A 23,955-nucleotide genomic window follows, 5' to 3' on the forward strand; every position below is an offset into this window, starting at 1 on the left:
TCACTGGTACAGTCTGACATAAAATTTTAATTGAGAGAGGTTTGCATACCTTCACAGCAACTACAGCTGGCTTAAAATGCAAATACGCTTACTTTTAAGCTGCCCTCTGCACAATCCCAGCATTATTGCTAATCAAGTCTCCAAGGTAATAAGCCTGGGTTGTGTTCATGTGTATCTCAACTTGCAAAGCTGATTCTCAATATAATCATCATGAACAAAATTATACAGCTCAGCTACGTAAACTTACCACATAAAGCTCATTATTTAGAATACATTAGAACATGCAGGTGCCAAGTAATTCCTATATGCTCCATCCTTGTTTTTAAAGCTCTGCTTTGATATTGCAGTTCACTAAATCCAGAGAAGAACAATTATAGACAAGGGGTTTCACGCACAGTTTCAAGTGAAGATTGCATACACTGCTTCAAAAAAAACCGAAACCACACACAACCCCAAGAACACAACGTAATCTATTCACAGCTTCCTGGAAAAATAAGCTTTGCCACAGAACAAGAAGAATATGCTGTTTCCATAACACAGCACTGGTCTCAGTACAGTAATATAGAGAGACAGGAAGCAGGGACACCTTGCAAACCTGAACCTTCCCCAGGAGAACATCCGTACTTTTACATGGTCACAGACAGCTTTGATCCGGGATGGTTCACGGCCCTCTGCTGTGCTGTACAACTCCAATAAAGAAAACAACCTAGGTAGCTCAGCTGAAACGAAAAAAAGAACCAAGTTTGAGAGCGGGGAGGAAGCCAAAGGGATGAAAAGAGGGAGGAAGGAGGCAGAGCAGCACCCTGGGGGTGTGGGGGCAGAAAAGAGGAGAAGCAGAAGGAACGAAAGCAGAACCGGCAGAGAAAGGCAAGGGAGAAATGGGAAGACTCAAACACAGCAAGGAATATGCTGCCGCTGCTGAGAGGTGACCTGCATCTCAGGACCTCCTGGACTCAGAGCCCTCTCCAGGACTCTGGCTCGGACTCTCACGAGGCAACTCTGCTAGAGCCTCCCACTCCTGACTGACCCTTCTCAAGCAGTCCCCTGCTTAGCAGATAACCCTGGAAATAGTCCCCTGTCTACCAGAAAACCCATCACAACTGATGCCCAGGCAATCTTCAAGCAATAGCTTGTAATTTAGAAAAGCAGCAGAGTATCTCAAAAGCACACCGTGCACGTCGACGTGTCACACATCAAACAACCTTCTCCAGATATTCTAAAGAAAATCACCTTTCTCCCTTGTCAAAGATGACAGACGCTTCCTTGGACAAACACAGCCCAACACTAGTTGTTTTATAGTTGCTTCCTGCCCAGCTTTCCAGCCTTGCAAAATACACACTTTAGCCAAGAATAAAAAGGCAGCACCTGCCCAGAGTGTACTGCAGTCACAGCTGGGTAGGCTCCAGTTTCCAACAGCACAGGTGCATTACACCTATCCTACTACACCCTCATAAATCAGATTTTTCTGCATGATTGCCTACTCCCATAGTTAAGCCTGAGATTCACCTTAATTCACCTTCTTGACTAGAGTGCTTACGATATAATCGTATGATTACATCTCACTGTGAATAAACCACTATTGCTTACCACTTCCACGTTTGGAAAAAGGAAGATGTTAAGAAAAGGATGAGGCAGGATAGCACATACACCCACACAGAGCACAAGTCCCTATGCAAACGACTTCAGATAAAAGGCAGCATTTGACTTATATTCTATCAATAAGAAAAGAAGAGAGAAGCACTAAAGGCCATTTCCCAGAGTTCAGATAGGGAGGTATTAATATTCTGCTCCGATATACGTCCATTTCAGATTTTCTTTGGCTGGAAGAACCCCACTAATATTTTCTCCAGTGGCTTATGAATATCATGAGTGTTCTGCCTTTATTTGCATGCAGCCATTACGTAAATTTATTTGCCCACAGGTAGATGTTCTTGTGTGCATACAGGAGGTCCAAGCCAGGATTTTCTGCATGAGGAAATCTTTCCAACCCCATTCTTAAAAACTTTATTAAAGAACACAAGCACTACAAAGCAAAGTTATCAAAACACAGAAAACGCCAGAATTACAGCTGCCGAGCAACCTTAAATAACCTTCTACCCTTTTGCATATGCACTGTAGCACAGGCTGCCATGACAAGATCCAATACTATTTATGTTCCAGCTGAACTCTTACAGGCAGTGCCCCGGCAATGAATGGGGGCTGTGTAGCGAAGCAGGCTGTGGGCTGTGGGCTGCCCAGGCTCACTCACGTTGCAGAAGCTGGAAGGTGTGGAGGGGAACTGCAGGAAGAGAAAGAAGGATCTTATAGTTGAAGCAGCTGAATGATACCCTGGAGAACTGGGCTGTGCCTATACAGGAAAGCCCATGAAATGGCCAGCAAGCCATGCCAACAACGTTTTTCCAGGTGGTCACTCACTGTGTATTCCCTGTTTTCTCCGGCCTCAGTCTGAGGCTCCTGGAGCGTGGTTTGCAGGACTGATGCCTGTCAGAGTCATGGGTGTGTGATCAGAAATGTACGCTGGCTAGATCACCAAGGCCCAGCACTCTCAGAACTCCAGTTGAGGGTTTTTCAAACTGGGCACCAAAATTAGTGGAAACCTTACATTTATGTTCTCTCCCCTCAGAGTGCCTCCTTGAAATGGGAATTATAATACCATCATAACTGATTATAGCTATTTATTTATGAGACTTTTATGGCAGTAAGAGGGTTTGGTTAGGAGCCTCCAAAATAATAAATACTATTAAAATAAAACACAAAGAAATTCATAATTTCATATTCAATGAACAACAAAAATGAATGTTAAATAAAGACAGACTGAATGAAGAAGACAAATTACTTCGCAGCACCCTTTCAACAAGCCCCTTATTATTCTGGGCAGTGAATGAAACAGAGACAGTGTGGGAGAGAAAAACATACAACCAGAGCCAAGCAAAGGGCATAAAAGAAAGGAAGGTGCAGAGGAGCCGTGCTCAAGCAGGGAATGGTGCCAAACGGGGAAGGCAGTGAGAAAGCAAACGAGAGCCCTGGTGACAACTCCCTGCCTGAAGGAGAAAGCCCTGTCCTTCGAGCAGAAGAAGGTTGTCGGACGCTGCTGTCACCTCTTAGGATGGAAGATCACGAGACACGCTGACCCAGAGCACAGCAGGCAATTGAAGTCACGTGCAAGTTCCTGGCTTGCAATACTCAGCCCTCTGGCTCAGCACTCTGCTTGCTGCCCTGAGAGAAAGGTATGAGTTGAAATCTCTCCTGGGAGACAGAAGAGCTTGTGGAGAGCTCTACATGTTGTCATGCAAACAGAGGGTGCAAGAAATGCACAGGAAGGGGCAGAAGGAATGAGGTTGTGTTGCAGGCTTGGAGCACAGCGTCATGCCTCTGACAACTCCTTCCAAAAATCCTCTTCCAAAACACAATGACTGAGAAAAGCAATGCCCAAAGCTCTTTGAAATAAAGTACTGCCTGTGCAGAGCAGAAGTCGATGGTTTAGAATAAAATACAAAGATTCGCTAAACAGTTTTCTTACCAGGTAGCTCCTGCACGAGGATCATGGCAAGTCAACAGCCCCCAGACAACCACAAGGCCACCAGGATGTGGCAGCACCATCCAACCACGAGTACTTCAAGCTAAGCTCTCTTCCAGCAGCTCTGGGGAACAGTCTCCTTTAGAGGTGAGCGAGTCTTTTTGATCTCCAAGCTCTGTGCTTGGAAAAACAAGCCTCCCCTCCCTGTCCTGAGAGAGAGGCTTCAAGCCCTTGAAACCGATACATTTGTCCACCGTCTTTCAAATCCTTCCTCTCAGCTGGGGATATTGTCTTTCTTCTGTTTGTTCTGCCCTAGCATCCACTAAGCTTGACTCAGTGTGTTTGCAGAGAAAAGTGTTATGACCCAAAGTGGCTCAGTCACACATCATATCCAGTCCACGACAATGTTTCAGTGCTCTTGGATCACTGCTTATCAGCGCTGTTAACTGTCATGCATAGCATTTGGCATATGTACTTCTGCTCTGCAAACTTAATGCTTGTTTAATATGACTTTAAAAAAAGAAACACACATTTAAAGAGGGTTTCTTTATCTTTTCATTTATATCTTGCATTAATTTTACCCTGAGAGTTTTGATTTAATGCAAATGTAGGTCTCTCTCACCCAGCAGCCTGCACTCTTTGACTGACGGAGTTTAATGACATTTACTTGACTACTCTTCCCCCAGTATAAGTGGAGGAGCTGCCTTTCTCTTCTCTTTTTGCTTCCTAGAAAACAAAGGCTGAGACAGTTTGCCTCATCTGCCCTGAGCTGAACTAAGCACAAGGTTTTATCCATACCATTCACTTGAGAAGAGGGGTTGTTAACCCATCATTAATCAGTACCTGGTTCAGACAAAGGCAGGGATCTATCTCACCAAACTTCAGGTCCCTAGAGCTGAGCTAGTAAAGCCTGCTTTCCTTCAGAGTAGGTGGGAACAGATTCTTTGAGGGAACAGTCCAAGGCAGACACCTAAACTCAACCAGATTTACCGCTCCCTCAAGCAGCCTGGGTTTCTCCACGTGCTTTCCGGTGAGCTCCGTTTGACCGGCTGGAAGCAGACATGGCTCATTGCTCGAACTCCAACGGTGGTGACCTAAACACCACAGGACAGCAACGGCAATGAAAAAAAAGCACATTTTACGACACACAGAAGTTGTCTGGATTCAATCAGTATCTTTTCTCTTCTAGTGGAAAGGGTCAGAAAGAAGAGAAACAATATGGGAAGATGCTGTTGCCAATGCCTGCACCTTCAATGACAGAAAGCATGTGAATCAACAGCTCTTTTTCGCGTCCTCACAACAGAAGGTATCACAAAAGCCAATTCTGTCAAGTGTCATGTTTGTTCTCATTGTATAATCAAGATATTTGCAGGCAGGAACAGGTTCCAGACTAAGTAAGTTTGATCACACTTGAGCTTTTTCCCCAGACAGGCGCACTTTCTAGCAGTCTCTGAGCATCACGGTGATATTTACTGGGAAATGCAAGTGCTCCGTTTCCATAAAAGCAGGCGGTTTAAAATTAGCCGCGGATAACTCAAAATGACCGCTTAGAGCAGAAATGTAATTTTCTGTAAGGGGTTATTGGTTCTGATCATGATGCCCTGCACTCATGATCTGTCATGCCTCATTACTTCAGACCAAATAAGTCAGGCCAGTGTAACTGGATACGTTAGAGACTCTCCTCAATGCCAAGCTCTTTTAAGATGCTGCCTTCCAGGCTGAATTATCAAAAAAAAAAAAAAAAAAGCCATTATGAAACTCATTTTCTCAAGTCCTGTGGCATATTTACAGGTTAAATGGAATGAAATTTTTTTAATAGTTCTTAAAGCACAGCTCCACTTTTGACAGCAATTCAACAGAAATGGAATCAAACTGACTTAAAAGTTTATTGCCTCCAAGCTTTCAAATACCACTTCAGAGGTTTAAAGAAATAGGTATTATAGCAGCTTTGCATGTTCAGCCAAGGTTCAGAAGCTGTCAGAGAATATATTCTAATTCCAGTAGTAATTTGCAACTATCTTATTTGGTTAGGCCACTGCAAACTAAACACCGTGCGAGCATGTCCCAGATTTGCATTGGTGAAGCTTAGCCATTGGAACACGAGGAAACTTTGTTCTTTCCATCTTGTATCTGCCTATCTAACTCCACCTAATATATTTTGGGAACTCAAATTCCAATGCCATAATCTTCACTAGGTCTCCACTGGCACAATTTATTACAGTTAAATCATAAGGGAATGTGATGATGCATACGAGAAGGACTAAAATTCAGCACAGAGGTCCTTTGGTTGTGCAGGGTCAGGGTAAAAAACACTAGAAACTTACTTTTGTCACTAAACCAAGAGGCTTTATACCCTCCTTGTGACTTAAGAGGAAAAAATCCTGAAAAAAGCAGCATCATTTGTATGGTTATTTTTAAAACTGGGGCTATATTTCAAGCATTTACTAACCAAATTAAGCACATGCAATTTAAATTATGCTTTCCTTGTCTTATTAACATATTAATGAATATACATCAGCGAGTTGAACTAAAAATATATTAAAGATTTGCATGTCTCATTATCTTTGTGGAGTTTTGCAACTGACAATTTGAAAGAAGGAGAGGGAAAAAAAAACCTTGTGTCAAGGTCTATGCAAAATTACAGCTTAGAGAGGTTTCTTAATCAAAGGGTTGTTTTGTATCTTTCATAAGCTACAATGAGAATCTCTTTCTAAATGAAGAGGACTTGCTCTTGGAATTATGTTCAAAGTAGTCATTTCCTCAACTTTTAAAGCAGTAAATAGGACAATGATGTCTTAACCAAAAGCACTACCAGTGATCTCCTCCCAACCATCTCCTTTCAGATAAAAGCAGGGAAACTCATGCTTCAACACACTGCCTCACTAAGTATTCTCAAAACAAGCAAAAAGAAAAAAAAATGGAACAGAGGCACTCAAGGAAACAGGGAAAGCTATTTTGACGATGAAATTGTTGACAGCAATCAACTTCTTGTAACCACTGAATAATAAAAAAAAAAGAACCACAACAAACCAGTTTATTTGTTAAAGCTGTGACTAAGTCAGGACTCGCTTGCTGTTCAGCTCTGCTCCTCGCTGTTCCCATACTTCTAGCATCACTGCAGGCAACCCAGCCAACTCTGTGGTTCAGCTTGCTATATTTCCCACCTAACAGTGCAGAAAATAATTGGACAAGTAATAGGACAAATATTTCAATCATGTTTCTCATTAATGACCATAGCTGAGAAATATTCTAGAAATAAAATACTAATACTGCTAAAATACCAAGATCCCTCTGTTCTTGCAATCTTGGCAGGTTCCCACCTCCAGATACCATTTTAGATCATTTCCAAACCAGATACCTTTTCCACACTTCTCCAGATTAAGTCTACAATACTGAACTCGTCCAACAGTCATGCTTCTCATTTTCTATTCCTCCTCCATTCTTTGAAGAAAAGCTGGCACTTTGGAGAGGTTATCCTTAGCGCTCAAGGAAAGCTGCTTCACTTGTTCAAGAAATCACTAGCTAGTATTTAAAATGGGTGATCCTTTGAACACGTATGTTTAAATAAGCATTTTTTCGTGGCAAGGCAGAGTTCTCAATTTCTTTTCCTCCATTTTGCCCTCACCCTCCCCTTCACTAAATTGATCCAGACTAAAAATAATTTGGGGAAAAAAATAAAGGGTGGGGAGGGAACAAAAAAAAATAATTTGGATTCATTCAGCCACTTTCAACTTTCAGGTCTGTAAACATGTAACTACTGGGGTAGCACAATGGTGTGAACAAGTAGGAAAGGTGAGGAACTCTTTAAGTACATGTCCTGGCAACAGAAAGACCCGTAACCTGAAACTACCACCGAAGACCCACATGTGCTTTTCCATGGCAGTTCTATTTACTGCCTCCCTTTCGGTCTATGTTTTTAACGAGATGAAGCAAAGACCAGCGTACTAAGGTGTGCCTGTAAAACAAATCCATTTAATACAGAGGGAAGGGAATCTGTAAATGCAGATGAAATGTTTGGGCTTCTTCAGTGCAAACTCCCACCAGTCATCTGCTGAAAACCTGACCTACAGAACGTGGAAGTTGGTACCTGCAAAAAGAGCCTTGTTTCCTACGGTCTTAATTCACTCCCTTGGGAAGGGGCATGAGCATCTCCCCAAATTTTTTTGCTGGCATCTAGAAGTCCCTAGGTACCACTGCTAGTAGTATAAATTGACAGCAGCAACAGCATCTGCAGCAGCAATGAGAGTTTGCTTTTATACAGACACAGTGGTAGTATTCCAAGCATCTCACATGTTGATCAACTACATTTCTGTTCAGGCAGCTCATAATACCTCAGCATTAATGCACAGTTACCGATTGCCAAAGACAGTTTTGTACACCAGCAAATTCCAGTAGCTACCAGCAAAATCCCTCAGAGATTTTGTAAATGGAATGATAAGAAGAAAAGGAAGGGAAAAAAGTGATGTTTCTCCTTTTTTTCATTTTTAACTAGGACGAGACATATGAGTGGAAGCACTAGAAGGACGGAAAGCCACAGCTTGCTAGAAATTAGAAGAGAAATATCTCCTCAATAAAAAGATTATATTGAGAACTGCCTACGAATTGCATTCTCCTGTTGCCCATGCCTTCTGCTGCCTAATGTATTAATAGAACTGCTCACCATGTGGGAATTCAATTCACGAAGAAAGGTGAAAAAACAAAGCTGCTGGCAGATAACATACAAGCTGCTGAAAAGAAACGACACAGGTGCCCTCTTCCCTCAAACTAATACATGTAGAGAAACACGGCAGGTTTAATGGTACAATTTGCAGTGATTTTGCTTTTCTACCATGGACTGTGTTGTTTTTTTTGTTGGATCAATTCTTGCACAGCCAAAGCTGGAGTCCAGGTTTTATAAAGAGTATATATACATATATAAGACAGAATAAAGAGAATCCAAATGATTAAACAGCAAACAAGGGTGTAAGTTACAAGCATTTCTCCTGAATTACGTGCCAGCTTTCCAGTTTTGTATCTTCTGATACCTTCTCCCGCAGCAGCTCTTCCTAATTAAAATAAATTAAGAAAGAACCCTGAACACTAATATTTGGGGATCTCAAGAGAGACCATGACAAACCTGGAAGGATCTCCAAAGCACTTTCCAGTGGCAACGTGGCATGTTGTCAAGATTGGGAAGGCTGGCCAACTGGCAAAACAACAATTTTAAATGTACTTGGCCCAGGCTAGGCCTGTAAAAACAAGATGCTTTGTCAGCCAACGCAGTGGGCACTTATGTTCACAACAATTCCTTTTTTTCTGAGTTTTCTAAGAACAAATTACTTGCTAATGTTAACATCCAAGTCCTCTGAAGAATGCAGATGGCCAGCAACACCAGAGCTAAGACTCAAGGAGGTCACTCACTTTGATTTGCTGTATATAGACTCTCCAGCAAAGAAATTCCACTTCTAAATTTTTTTTTTTGATAATGAAGCAGAACTTTTTACTTTTGTTAAAAAGAAGCTAGTGAAGATTACAATTCTTGATTTTTCAACCATGTTCCCCTTCCTTGAAGGCCTCCTGGGGTAAACACATTTCATAAAATATATTTATTCTGGGATTTATCCCGAGATAAATTATTACATAACACAGAACACATCTACTTTCTCACCCAAACTACATGCTGCTGGTTTTACAAAAGGTGGGCAGTGTCAAAAGAAATCACTAACTCCTATATATTCACCCCTAGAAGGCTTCACACCAGCAAATGCTCTCTCTGGGTCCTCAACAACTGGCAACATGGCAGCCAACAGACCCCATCTTTTCATTGCAAAGTTGCTTTTTAGTAAGCCAGGAATTGATCACATAGGCCAAGCATGGTCCTCTCTGCCTCCTGCCCCAGGAAACAATGAGAAACAGCAGCATTTTTTAATCTACCCTTTCCATTTCAGTTTTATTTCACCCTCTGTAAATCTCCAAAGACCTTCCATTAAATCTCCAAAGACCATACATTAAAGCTCCATCTTTCCAAGCCTTAAACGACATTTCTCCTCAATTTGCTGCAGCGAAGTTGAATCTCTAACTGGTTGATAGATGTGGGAAATGCAGAGCTGCTCCCCTGCCCTCCGGCAGCGACCCAGGCCAGGCTGTGTGCTCTGAAGAAGGCAGAAGCTCTAACTAGGTTTGTTGAAGAGCAGGGTCATGCAGCCAAACAGTACCAGTCTGCATGTTGCATTTTGTGCAAATGCAATGCTTCAACTTGCATATCACAGAATCACAGAATGTTAGGGATTGGAAGGGACCTCGAAAGATCATCTAGTCCAATCCCTCTGCCGGAGCAGAATTACCTAGATCACATCACACAGGAACGCGTCCAGGCGGGTTTTGAATGTCTCCAGAGAAGGAGACTCCACAACCTCTCTGGGCAGCCTGTTCCAGTGTTCGGTTACCCTCACTGTAAAGAAGTTTTTCCTCATATTTATGTGGAACCTCCTGTGTTCCAGCTTGCACTCGTTGCCCCTTGTCCTGTCAAGGGATGTCACTGAGAAGAGCCTGGCTCCATCCTCATGACACTTGCCCTTTACATATTTATAAACATGAATGAGGTCACCCCTCTTCTCCAAGCTAAAGAGACCCAGCTCCCTCAGCCTCTCCTCATAAGGGAGATGTTCCACTCCCTTAATCATCTTCGTGGCTCTGTGCTGGCCTCTCTCTAGCAGTTCCCTGTCCTTCTTGAACTGAGGGGCCCAAAACTGGACACGATATTCCAGATGTGGCCTCACCAGGGCAGAGTAGAGGGGGAGGAGAACCTCTCTTGACCTACTAACCACACCCCTTCTAATACACCCCAGGATGCCATCGGCCTTCTTGGCCACAAGGGCACATTGCTGGGCTCACCGTCATCCTGCTGTCCACTAGGACCCCCAGGTCCCTTTCCCCTATGCTGCTCTCCAACAGGTCTGTCCCCAACTTATACGTGGGGTTGTTCCTGCCCAGATGCAGGACTCTACACTTGCCCTTGTTATATTTCATTAAATTTCTCCCCGCCCAACTCTCCAGCCTGTCTAGGTCTCTCTGAATGGCTGCGCAGCCTTCTGGTGTGTCAGCCACTCCTCCCAGTTTTGTGTCATCAGCGAACTTGCTGACAGTGCACTCTATTCCCTCATCCAAGTCATTAATGAATATATTGAATAGTACTGGTCCCAGTACTGACCCTTGAGGGACTCCACTAGATACAGGCCTCCAACTGGACTCTGTCCCATTGACCACCACTCTCTGGCTTCGTTCCTTCAGCCAGTTCACAATCCACCCCACTATCCGATCATCCAGACCACACTTCCTCAGTTTAGCTGCAAGGATGCTGTGGGAGACTGTGTCAAACACTTTACTGAAATCGAGATAGACCACATCCACAGCTTTACCATCATCTATCCACTGGGTTATGTCCTCATAAAAGGCTATCAAGTTGGTTAAGCATGACTTCCCCTTGGTGAAGTCATGTTGACTGTCCCTAATGATCCTCCTATCCTTGATGTGCCTAGAGACAGCACCAAGGACAAGTTGTTCCATTACCTTTCCAGGGATGGAGGTGAGGCTGACCGGTCTATAGTTACCCGGGTCCTCCTTCTTGCCCTTTTTGAAGACTGGAGTGACATTTGCTTTCCTCCAGTCCTCAGGCACCTCTCCCGTTCCCCATGACTTAGCAAAGATGATGGAGAGTGGCCTAGCAATGACTTCCGCCAGCTCCCTCAGGACCCGCGGGTGCATCCCATCAGGGCCCATGGATCTATGGATGTCCAGGTTGCTTAATTGGTCCCTGACCCAGCCCTCATCAACCAAGACAGACTCCTCCTCTATCCTGACTTCCTCTGGGGCCTCAGGGGTCCGGGGCTCCTCAGGACAGCCTCCAGCAGTATAGACAGAGGCAAAGAAGGCATTCAGTAACTCCGCCTTCTTTTTATCCTCTGTCTCCAGGGCACCCACCTCATTCATCAGTGGGCCTACATTGCCTCTAGTTTTGGTTTTACCTGCAATGTATTTGCAGTCAATCTCTATACAGCTCCACGTCCATGGCTGTGGGGGACTGCACGGACAGTAGAGGCATCTGTGATTATTTACACAACAGCCATAGTGCGAGTGTCACGCTGAAAGTGCCCTGCCACCCTGCCTCAAACCAAGCAATTCCTTTGGTGATTGGGGTTATGCAATTTAGGGTCTCTGAACTACTCAGTTAATGCAAAATGATGAGGAAGCACAACAAGCTCATAACCATCCTCTAAGTTCATTAGTGACACGGGAACCTTCTTATTAAAGAACAGAGCCAGAGCTGTGGAGGTTTTGAAACTTATCAGCCATCTTTGCTTCCAACCTCTGCGATGTCTTCTCTTAAAACACCGTGAGCTTTTTTTGTGCCTCCCCAACACAACATTCAGTGTCACAGGTCCCAGACAACTGCTCTCAGTCTGCTGAAACTGAACTCCCTATTTCCTGACCCAGAAGTTCAAGCATTCAGACTGAACTAAAGCACAAAGTACAAAAGCAACAAAAACGCCCTTAGCTCCATCTTTCATGTGAGGTCCGGTGAATAGAGAAGGAACTGAAATGCATACAGCAACTGGATTAAACAAGGAGCATGAAACCATCCATTTCACCCGAAAGTCTGTGGGCTAAATGCTCAGGTCTGTTGTGGCTGAGACCCTGACCGTACATCTGACTGCAGTGACTTTATCCAGCTTGAGTCTTGAAGATCTCAAAGCGTGCAATGTCGCAAACTCTCAGAGTAACCTATCCCAGTGCTGCAGGAATAGCAAAGAAAAAGCTGCAAAGTTACAGAAATGCTTTCCATAGGGGAGCCACGATGAGGACCGAGGGCTGTTAGCTAAGGGTACAGCGTCAAAGGAGTACCAACTGCTTCTGGGGGCAAGGGAGCTGGTAGAAAAACAGGGCAAGGACTTCCAGAAAAGTCACAAGCAGACAGGGATAACATAGGAAGGAGGAGAAGGAAGGAAGGAGGAAGGAAGGAAGGAGGAAGGAAGGAAGGAGGAAGGAAGGAAGGAGGAAGGAAGAAAGGAAGGAAGGAAGGAAGAAAGGAAGGAAGGAGAAGGAAGGAAGAACAGGTCCTTCTGACTAACCCATAAATGTGTAGTGCCAATTCCAGAAAAAGGTGTAACTGAGTGATGAAATGCATTTGCTGGAGACAATTTTCAACAGACAGGTCTGTTGAACCCAGCTGCCCCTGTTCCAGCCTCATCATAGTCTGCATCCCAAGGCTGCAAGAGATCAAAGCTATGCAACATTTTATCACTGCACGAGAATGCCAGATTGATGTTAGATTGCAAAATATTTGTTGATCGCATGAGATACGTAACAAATGGCAAGTTTCCTCTCATAATGTCCAAGACCTCAATATATTTTCTGAGAAGGTAAAAAATTTCACGGGTCCAGGACTGAATCTGAAGTTAGGGAGATGAAAGGCAGTAAACATGCATCGTTACGATAACATCTATTTTCACACAGGTCACCTTCAATTAATCCAGAATTTTCCCCGTAATACCCTGAGCTTGGTTACTATCAAATATAGTTATGTCTTACTTTTAAATTATTCTATTTAACTACTTAGCAAATCCAGTTTCAGAGTCAAAACAAGGAAAAGTTTCAGAGTTGACAAGGAATATGTGTGTGTGAGTGCGCTCATGCGTGCCCCTATGTGTGTATACAAGGCAAAAATAAACAAGGATGGAGACTGTTAATACCACTAGTTGCAGAATATCCTTTCTTCATATAGGATGAACAGATGAGGTACTCATCAAAATACGGTCAAATATACGCAGTAGATAAGTGACAGTTCAAGTCAGTTATTTAACTAATATCTCAATTTAATGCTCTTATCTGTACCATATTACACTTAAAAATCCCAACGGCCACAAATAACAAAGTTCTCTTCTCATTCCCCAAATTTCACTTTGCTTTCAGGAAAAGGTGACAAAAATGGAACTGCCAAAGCAAAGGACTACTGAGAGTGGCATGCAGAGGATTAAGGAAAACTGAGTTAAGTCAGTCAACTGTGTTCCACTTTCTTCTGTGCTGAGTGACCCGCTGCCCTCTCTGGTTTTTATTTGCTTTTGCACTGTTCTGCCTTATGTAACTGTTCCCTCCAGCTCATAAATTTCCAAGGTGAACAAAAGCTCAAGTGATTACATTCGGCTTGGCCACAAAGGTGATTTTTTTTCCACTAACTTCTACTTACCGGGTTTTATATTTTTAATCACATAAAAGTATGAAGCTCGTTGTGGTTAAGTTGATCGATTGGGCTTCTAAATGCCCACGCTTTCCTATTTTTGACTGGAACAAATATTGTTCCTATAATGTTAATAACTACAAAGATTAAAATGGATTAAGGCTGGAAAGGAAAAATGGTTTGGTGGTTGTTTTTCCTTCCCCTTCACAGGCCAGGCTGCTCTTATTTTGGTTCAGGTACCTAAAACTGCTTTTCATCTCCCGAAGCATCTCTTTGCCTGTACCAATATCCTACAAAAGGCAGTTTGCCTTTTCACAGTACATCCTACATAAAAAGGACTGGAAGTCCATTATCTGAAGTTATTTTCAGCGATAGCTCTGAAGCAGCCTGACCTGGAGTCACGCAGAGGCAAAAGCAAGTGCAGCCATAATCCTTCCTCCCTATAGCATGAGTTTACTCATGACGTTTTCTTGATCTGACCTTTCTTTAGTAGTGAAAGCTCTTGCTGGAGATAACCACAGCCTAGGGAAACTAAGAGACCCGTGCTTACAAAAATGTGCAAAACACCAACAGATCCTCAGTGGCATTCAGTCTGTAATCTTAGCAAAGTAATGAGATTTACAGAAGCTAAATCCTAAGCTTTTTATTACACTGTGAAAGCACATTCAATTTTAATATTTGTCAAATGTGTGTGAATTCAGCTTATCATTTGTTTATAGCACAGTTCATACAGATTTCCACCTAAATTTGTGTAGAATATATATAATTAACAAGTCAGAAACAATTTTGATCTCCAAAAATTTACTTTGGGACCTACTTCACTCTCTCCCAGACCATGAAAAGAATTAAAGTTTTCATAGTCACAAAAACTAGAACTTAATGAAATTTCAGAACTTCAGACCTTCAAAATCCCAGTAGCATTTTACCTCCCACATACAGCTCATGACAATTATCTACGTTCATTATGAATTCTTTCCACGTCTGAATTATTACCTGAATTATTATTATTTTCTCTGAATTATCAGGGTCTGGACCCAGCCGTTAGCAGAGAGCATATTTGATATACCTAAGGTAAATCCTGACCTGACAGTTCTTACTTTTTCAGTATCAGGTAAATTCTTGCACTGTCAAAGGATCACTTCATTTAGTAAGTCCTTTCATCATACAGTATTTATCTCACTGGTGAGAGTTCAAAATGGCAAACAAAATATAGTGAGAACTAGGAAATATTAGACTTCTCAGTTTATCAAAAGACTTGCTAATGCTTGCCTGTTCTTTAAAGATGTTTGTTTTCTAAGAAAATATACATCCCTGGTGACTTCAGACTTCAGAAAAATGATATGCAATGAGAAGCTGCTCTTTGCCCTTAAATTTGAAAGAAACTGTCCTAATTTCATAACTTATAGCGTGGCTTTTAGTATTTGCTATATAGTAGTATTTACCTACCATATACCATTAACTACAGGCCAGTCAGTCTCACCTCTGTGCCTGTCAAGATCATGCAGCAGATCCTCCTGGAAACTATTCTGAGGGACACGGAAATCAAGGTGATTGGTGACACCCAACATGGCTTCACTAAGGGCAAATCGTGCCTGAGAAATTTGGTGGCCTTCTACAACAGGGTTACAGCGCTGGTGGATAGGGGAAGAGCAACTGATGTCATCTACCTGGACTTGTGCAAAGCATTTGACACTGTCCCGTATGACATCCTTGTCTCTAAATTGGAGAGACATGGACGGATGGATCACTCAGTGGATAAGGAATTGGCTGGATGGTCGCACTCAAAGAGTTACGGTCAATGGCTCGATGTCCAAGTGGAGACCAGTGACGAGTGGTGCTCCTCAGGGGTCGGTATTGGGACTGGTCCTGTTTAACATCTTTGTCGGTGACATGGACAGGGGGACTGAGTGCTCCCTCAGCAAGTTTGCCAATGACCAAGCTGTGTGGTGCAGTCGACATGCTGGAGGGAAGGGATGCCATCTAGAGGGACCTTGACAGGCTTGAGAGCTGGGCCTGTGTGAACCGCATGAAGTTCAACAAGACCAAGTGCAAGGTCCTGCATGTGGGTCGGGGCAATCCCAAGCACAGATACAGGCTGGGCAGAGAATGGATTGAGAGCAGCCCTGAGGAGAAGGACTTGGGGGTGATGGTTGACGAGAAGCTCAACATGAGCCGGCAATGTGCACTTGCAGCCCAGAAGGCCAACTGTATCCTGGGCTGCATCAAAAGCAGCATGGCCAGCAGGTCGAGGGAGGTGATTCTGCCCCTTTACTCCGCTCTCATGAGACGCCACCTAGAGTTCTGCGTCCAGCTCTGGGGCCCCCAACATAAGGACATGGAGCTGTTGAAATGAGTACAGAGGAGGGCGACGAAGATGATCAGAGGGCTGGAGCACCTCTCCTATGAAGACGGGCTGAGAGAGTTGGGGCTGTTCAGCCTGGGGAAGAGAAGGCTCCGGGGAGACCTTCTAGCACCTTCCAGTACCTGAAGGGGTCTACAGGAAAGCTGGAGAGGGGCTTTTTACAAGGGCAAGTAGTGATAGGACGAGGGGTAATGGTTTTAAACTGAAAGAGGGTAGACTTAGATATTAGGAAGAAATTCTTTACTGTGAGGGTGGTGAGACACTGGCACAGGTTGCCCAGAGAAGCTGTGGCTGCCCCCTCCCTGGCAGTGTTTAAGGCCAGACTGGATGAGGCTTTGAGCCACCCAGTCTCATGGAAAGGTGTCCCTGCCTGTGGCAGGGGGGTTGGAACTAGATGATCTTTACGGTCCCTTCCAACCCAAACCATTCTATGATTCTATGAACTAAGTTTTATGATACCTCTGTCAGGTAGATATTTTAAAAAAGGAAAGAGAAGAGATATACAATGTTTTGGGAAAAAAAACCCTCAAATCCATAATCCTCATGTGATTTCCTCAGGTCTTTCCGGGAAGAATCCTGCAGTGGAACCCCAGACTTCATGTCGAATTAGGGCAGAAAATACTCTTTGCTCATAAAACATGCTTAACATCCCACAAAACTCCAATAAAAGTGCTATTACATGGCTTACCAGTATCTTAAACACTGAAAAGAAATGCATGTGAAAATATCCACTCTGTAAACAAGTTCAAGCACGAAATCCAAGAGCAAATACTCAGGGTAATCTATAACATTTGATCAGTCTCAGTTATTAAACTGCAAAATATATAATGCTGCAAGAAAGTAAAACTTATTGGCAACTCAGCCCAGAATACTAGTGGGAAGAACACAGCCCCAAGGGAGAGGCACATCTCATAAGGAAAATAACATGGCAAAGTCCATAAAACAAGTTTAAATGCATCTTAATGCCAAGCCACAGTGCAAACCCAATGCATAATGACAAGGTCAGATATAAATCTGTGACCAAAATCTGCACATAACCTAACATTGCACGGCAGCGACCGTTCACCATATGGAGCAGCGCTGATGCAGCGGGGCAGGAAGGGCACGAGAAGGGCGACTCTCCAGCTCACTCCGCTGTCCCTCCCGGCAGAGTCGCATCCGGTTGAAATTTCATGCCAAAAGAGCTTTACAGCGATGCTCAGAGAGGGAGAACAAGATGAAAAAGGACATAAAGAAGGGAGCAGGGAGCTATAGATGTTTTAAGAGAAAGCCAGCAAGGTATAGAGATACAGGAGGATAAAAACATCACGCAAAAGAAAAGATGGGCTGTTCAAAAGGAAAGAATAGACGGGCGGTGATGAATGCTGAATATCACGAACCGATGAAGGTGAATGCAGGCTAAAGTGCAACTGCTTTAGGATTTTATTTTTAGTCATATTGTTAAAGACAAAGGGCTTTCAAAGCAGAGCACTTCATGGCTAGCATGTTCATCTGCCTTTAACCAGGACGTATAAAGACTACATCACCAGCATAAAGGAAACTTCAAATAACACTGTAAAATCTTTACTGAGGAAGAAGAGTTCGAACTGCAAGTTACAGATCCTGAACCAAACTTCCCAAAGTTTGGAGCACCAGTATTGCTGAAAGTATATAATTAGAAGTGTTTTTAAGAGCACTTAGAGGAAAAGGTTAATTTTTTTCTATTATCAGTAATGCCAAGGATAGTGAGAATTAATTCTTGCAGGTTGTAATGGATTCTCAAACCCAGAAACATCCTTTTCCATCAGAAAACATTAATGCAATTTGACATAATTCACGTAAACTCAGTCTACTGACATTTACAAACCAGTCACATCAAATTCCCCATTTCTAGCCATATTAGCTCTTACACATATATTCGTTCTGTCATGAAAGAACTGACTGATTGAAACTCAGAGATGGCAAGCAGAAAGCAAGGTTACTTATTGAAGCAGAAGGAGCAGACACTTCAAACTGCTGGGCAGAGATCTAAATCCAGTCCGGAGACACTGAGAAGAATCAGAGAGACTTTAAATTCTGGAAAGGTACATTTTCTACAGAGTATTTCTTGGCTTCCATTGAAACATATGAAATATTAATGTCAATTCATTACACATCAATGCATTTGTATACTCCCCTGTTATCAAGTGTCCAAATGAAAACAGTTTGTTCTGAATAATTTACTGCTGAATCACCAGCCAGCTTTCTCCTACAAATCCAGGAGATCTTCAGTATCCGCCAAATCATATCTATGACTGACAACCTTTTAGAAAAGATGTTCTCTCTGTTAAGTTTCAGAAAGGTACCAGCGTATGTGTATTTGATGTGCTACAAAACTTGATATTTAGAACAGATATAAATGTGCTACCAATAAAGTAAAAATACATATAAAGGCTATAAAAACACGATGGTGTTAAGTTTGTGGGCTGGATCCAGCGTGCAAGAACAACTCGTTCAACCCCCGACAGTAAAGTCTCTGCAACCATCTTTCGAGGAGGTCCCCAAACACATCTGCAAAGAGGCTGAGGGCTGGATGAACTGTTCTGGCAACCCACTTGCTGCTGTTTTGGTCCCAGGGTTCCCCCAGCTCCCCTGCCTCAGCCCATCATGTCAGCATGCTGTGGACTGCCTCAGCCAAAAGCTTTTCAGCAGAGAACCTATTTAATCCAAAGCTAAAGGCTATGCAAAACCAGAGTTCCTTAAAATAAATACTGATTTTGACTCAATTGGTGACAATCCTAACTACTCCATGATTATGTCTGTAAGTACCAGTCTAATACCCTTACTCACTCTGAGTGTCAGACTTGCCGACAGCTCACTACTGCGCTGTCCTCAGCAAAGGAGACAAAAGTTATGCCCAGTGGCAGTTAAAAAAAATGCATTCACACAACCACCTCCCCTGGTATGTTTGAAATACGAAGCTGCGTTGCTAAAATAATTCATTCTGGTGTGGTTGTGGAGCTCTTCAGTAAGAGAAATTACAGTGTCTCAGAAATGTATACTCTTCCTTCACGTTCACATTCGCTGTACAGGGTGGAAGAAATATAAATGTTCTTGCTGATTGATGTTACTGTAATAACCCATTACCAGTGAAAAAACAATTTCAAAACAAGAGTCACTAACTACATAATTCCCTTATGAAATATAACAGAGGTTCTGAGTTAAGGATTTTTTTTTTAATGAACACAGGTATTTTTCCCATTTGCTCACTAATGTATTCATTCTAATGTAGTCACTGTAACCTTTTTTATTTTTAACTTTTTCCATTTGTTACTAATGATCTCCCTTCCAACCCTTAACCATTCTGTGATTCTGTGAATATAATTATTTCCAATCTCAAGATCCTAAGCAGAAAGCTCCATTTTTTTGAGGCTAGGAACAAACCTAAAAACACACACCATTATTGTATTGGTCCCTGCAGGCATACACGAGTGGAAGACAGAGGGTCAGCACTTGGGAAGGGTAAGCTTTCAAAGACTGAGAAGAAAAGTGGGCTAACAGAATAACTTCAACAATATATACTGTCTCAGGATCCCAATTTACTTGTACTTTCATTCTGGCCTTGGTGTAGCCACACAGTTTCAATTAAATCCTTCAGTCTGCATAGGTATACTCCAGGTGTGTGTATACATATGTGCGCACGTGTGGGTATATGTATATACATACACATACACACACACTTTAAGTATACCTAATCCAGGTACTCTTTTGCTATAAGCTACTAAAATATTATGAAATCCAAGGAAACTTGCAAAATGCTAACTCTTAACATCAGTACCCTCAAATCAGCTCATGGTACGATTTGCAGTAGCTACTGCTACGAAATGAGGTTTTAAGATGCACTAACGCATTGCAGAGGAAAAAGATACCAAATTGAAACACATTTCTTGTCAGAAAAAGACAGAAAAATTGAAGACGGGAAGCCGTGCCTTTAGTTGTACATGCATATGAATTATAAACATTAAAAAGAAACGCAGAGCTATTATATCTCTTTCAGGCAGATAAGACCAGATTGCACAATGTGACTGGTAATAAAGATGTACTTGTAACATGAATGTAGGTGTTATGTAGAATAGAGAGGAGTCTTTCCCCTCATTTGTCCTAAAATGTAAGGGATGCTTGATCATCATAATTTGTGAACTTTATTCTTTTTCAGCTTCTACTTTGCAGATTTTACTTAATTTTAGTATTTTATTAGGAAAAAAAAAGACTAATTGATTTCATAGTGCATGGAATATAAATATAAATTTAATATAATTGCTAGTACAGCTGTTTTTATGTTTCAGTTCTATTTTCTCAGATACTCCAAGCCTAATGTAAAGAGAGTTGTCAATACATATATGAAGATATAAAATCAGCAAAAATTGCATTCACCACCCAGAATGTATCTTTGTATCCAAAGATGGACCACAAGTTCAAGTACATTAAAGGCCCGGTGGCGAAAAATACACTGACTTGATTTGGATGCAGCGCATTCAGCAATAGGTAAAATGTCCCAGCACACATGTAGCTAAATCAGGGTTTATATATTTTGCAAAAGAAGCTTACCTGCCCATTTTTGCCCAGTTCCATTTCAACTATTGCAACAGGAGTGTTTATCTGATCGATGTGTCTTGACTGTGACTTCAGATCCACCCGCCAGTTCATGTTTTTCAAGACATTATCCCAACGGCTTTGATTGATCAGGCTCTCGTGGATTTTTATTCGGTGGTTCTTCCAAAATTTTGCAATGACTGCAGCTTGATCGGGTGTGATGCCACCTTGTTTTTTGGTTTGAGCGGTGAGAAAAGCCTCCAGCTGATTCAAATCCATGTCTGCTGAAGCAATAGACTGTAGAGAAAGTAAGAGGAGAAAAAGGGAAAAGTTTGCTCAAAAATACTCTGTAACACACTAAGCTGAGCAGCCTACCTAAAAGTCGCATCTTTAGGGTTTTATAAATATCGGACTTTAAAGGGATAGTGCAAACAAAGCTGGGTTATGGAAATAACCTGACAACTTTCATTGAAACTCAATTTGCAAGTGCCTACCACTTATCCCAGATTCCTGCCCCCGGACAGCTGGAGGGTAATGGATCAGTAACAGTGATGAGGAAACTGGGAGCGCCTTTGGAAATGCAGTACTGGTACAGGATAACAAGGAGGCTTCTCATTGCCTGCCTGGCCCCAGCATGCCCTATGCATACCCAACTGGTTGCTGCTGGGAGCTGGGTCAGAGGTCTGGCACGATACTGCTGTTCTGATGGTCAGAAAGCTGGGGCATACATGGCGTGCCCCCGGCCAAGGCTGAAACAAGTGAGGAGACATCCCAGCTCGTTGCAACATCCACAGTTTCATCTGCCACCCCCACACCGCAGACAAGGAAGCAAAACTGGTAAATGCTGCACCAGTAAAGCAGGGTCTGCAGCACTGGCCACAGCAGCAAGAGCGCGAGTCTTCCAAGGGAGAGTCCACGTGTGTGGAGCAATCCTTAAAAATGCAATTGCAGCTTCTTCCGAAGCATCAGTGGACTCTGTCAGGCTAAATACTCTATTTGTGTTTTGTAAGGGAGTGTAGGGGGTCATATACTCCTCCTCCCTGCGCAGCAACAGAAATTATTCTTCCCTTTTTTAACAGATATCCAGTTTTTCCACCTATTTTTCCGAAGCTGATAATCCTATAGCCTCAAATTTGCATTGCCTAACTGGCAATGGTTGCTAAATATGGTTGTGAAGGGAGGGGAGGAGGTGGAGAGAGGAAATTGTGGGTAAGTTTCCCCATCGTAGTTTCAAGCAATGCTTTTGCTTCATTCTCACCCAAAATGGATGCAGCTTACCCTTAAAGGAACGTGCCAGCTCCAAGCACGCGCCCATGTGGAGCGCAGCAAGGTGAAGTGTGGCCCACGCTGCAATCCTTGGGATTTGCCTCGCTTTAATCTTCACAGAATCACAGAATGGTTGGGGTTGGAAGGGACCTCTAGAGATCATCCAGTCCAAGCCCCTGCCAAAGCAGGTTCCCCTAGAGCACGTTGCACAGGGTCGCGTCCAGGTGGGTTTTGAATATCTCCAGAGAAGGAGACTCCACAACCTCCCTGGTCAGCCTGTTCCAGTGCTCTGTCACCCTCAAAGTAAAGAAGGTTTTTTTCATATTTAGACGGAACTTCCCATGTTTCAGTTTGTGCCTGTTGCCCCTTGTCCTGTCGCTGGGCACCACTGAGAAGAGTCTGGCCCTATCCCCTTGACACCCACCCCTAAGGTATTTGTAAGCATTGATAAGATCCCCCCTCAGTCTTCTCTTCTCCAGGCTAAACAGACCCAGCTCCCTCAGCCTCTCCTCGTAAGAGAGATGCTCCAGTCCTCTGATCATCTTTGTAGCCCTCCGCTGGACTCTCTCCGGTAGTTCCTTGTCATGGTATTCCTACTGCTGTACTCCGTGCGTTCAGGGAAATGACAACCTCACTCTCAAAGCCTATCTTTAGCCAAGGGGGTGACACTGTGTGGCTTTTGGCCAGACGGACACTGTGTTCTCCACACTGCCTGACTGCAAAGCAGGACATCGCTTATCTAAAAATCAACAGGTTAGTGCTCCATGAGCTTGCCGAGAACGCGAGACCTGCTGCTTCTCCCCATTTCATCAGCGATGAACTAAAACTGCCAATGGGGTGACCTACTGGCAGGTCTTGCTACCTTCCTCTAGACCAGACAGTTCTCAAAGTATGCAATTTCAGTCTCACCAGGAGTGGCCTGAAATAAAATGGCAGGTAAAAAACCCCAACAAACCACAAGAACTAGCCCAAAACAAGGAGATCATGTATCACGCAAGCGACAGAACAGCAGCAGGTTTGCTGTTTTGAAGGGAGTAATGCCAACACCGTGACATGCTCAACCTTCAGCAGATACACCACCACATCCTCCTTACCCAGAGTCTTTTCAAGAGAAAAGCAAACCAGAAACAACCCCCCCCAAAAAAAAACAACAAACAACTTGTGATCTACAATGGTTATGCTGCCTTTTATGATCCCGTGTATAAGATCTTTGTCCTGAAGCTTTTATAGTAGAGTTGTTTTGTTTTGTTTTTTTTTAAGAGGGACACGCTGCCTTCCCTCACTCTCACAATGGATTAGCTGCCATCTGTTACGTGATCAAGAAAAGAAATGGCAATCCACACCAGAAGTAACTGCTTGGCTGTATGAGGGTTCCAGCTTAATAGGAGCATCTGCCAATTTTGACATGCGTAGTGCATCACTCTGTCTTTTCTATAGGGCATTCACCATAACTGTATATATTGTTTGCTTTTATCAGGAAGATATTTAACTTAAGAGGTAATTATCCTGTAATATCTAATTATGCTCTAAGTGAAAAAAGCACTTCTTTTTATTTTCAAAAGAAAACCTATTTAGACTTACAGTCCTTTCCTACATCCACATCTTACATGAACAGGACTGTCCATTAACAGCAGTGTGGAATACTTTCTGTGTTAATATTTTTCAGATCACTACATCCTGTGTACACCACTACACCACAGTCTGTGGATCTGTTTGCGTGTTGTGTGACACCAACTACCGCTTATGTACACCTTTTGTGTTGGTTTATGTCAAGGGGGGAGGAATAGAGGTGAATCAACAGCCCCAGACCCCAGAACCTTATGTCAGCCCTGTCAAGACCAAGATCAAGTCGAGATGCAGACTTTCTTCTCAGTTCAGCTGTGCAGAAAATTGCCTTCTGTTTTATTCCTGCACAGTAACCAAGAACATAAACTGCATCTTCTGCACTGAATGAAGCAAAGGTATCATGGAGAAACATCTAATGTTCATTAAATGTAAACCTAATGCAGATTCACTGGATCAAATAACCAGGTAACCTTTTTCTCT

The 23,955-nt window shown here is 43.0% G+C and overlaps 1 protein-coding gene across 2 annotated transcripts in view; it reads right to left on the bottom strand.

Annotated features, from left to right (window-relative positions):
• COMMD1 (copper metabolism domain containing 1) overlaps window positions 1-23,955 on the bottom strand; it is an 85,746-nt gene that overhangs the window by 39,834 nt on the left and 21,957 nt on the right. For both annotated transcript variants that reach the window (XM_068402668.1, XM_068402678.1), the window contains exon 2: window positions 20,659-20,940. In XM_068402668.1, the coding sequence (XP_068258769.1) occupies window positions 20,659-20,940 (282 nt within the window). The remainder of the gene's footprint in view (window positions 1-20,658; window positions 20,941-23,955) is intronic.

Source organism: Nyctibius grandis, chromosome 1 (genome assembly GCF_013368605.1).
Source record: "Nyctibius grandis isolate bNycGra1 chromosome 1, bNycGra1.pri, whole genome shotgun sequence".
NCBI classification, from domain to species: domain Eukaryota; kingdom Metazoa; phylum Chordata; class Aves; order Nyctibiiformes; family Nyctibiidae; genus Nyctibius; species Nyctibius grandis.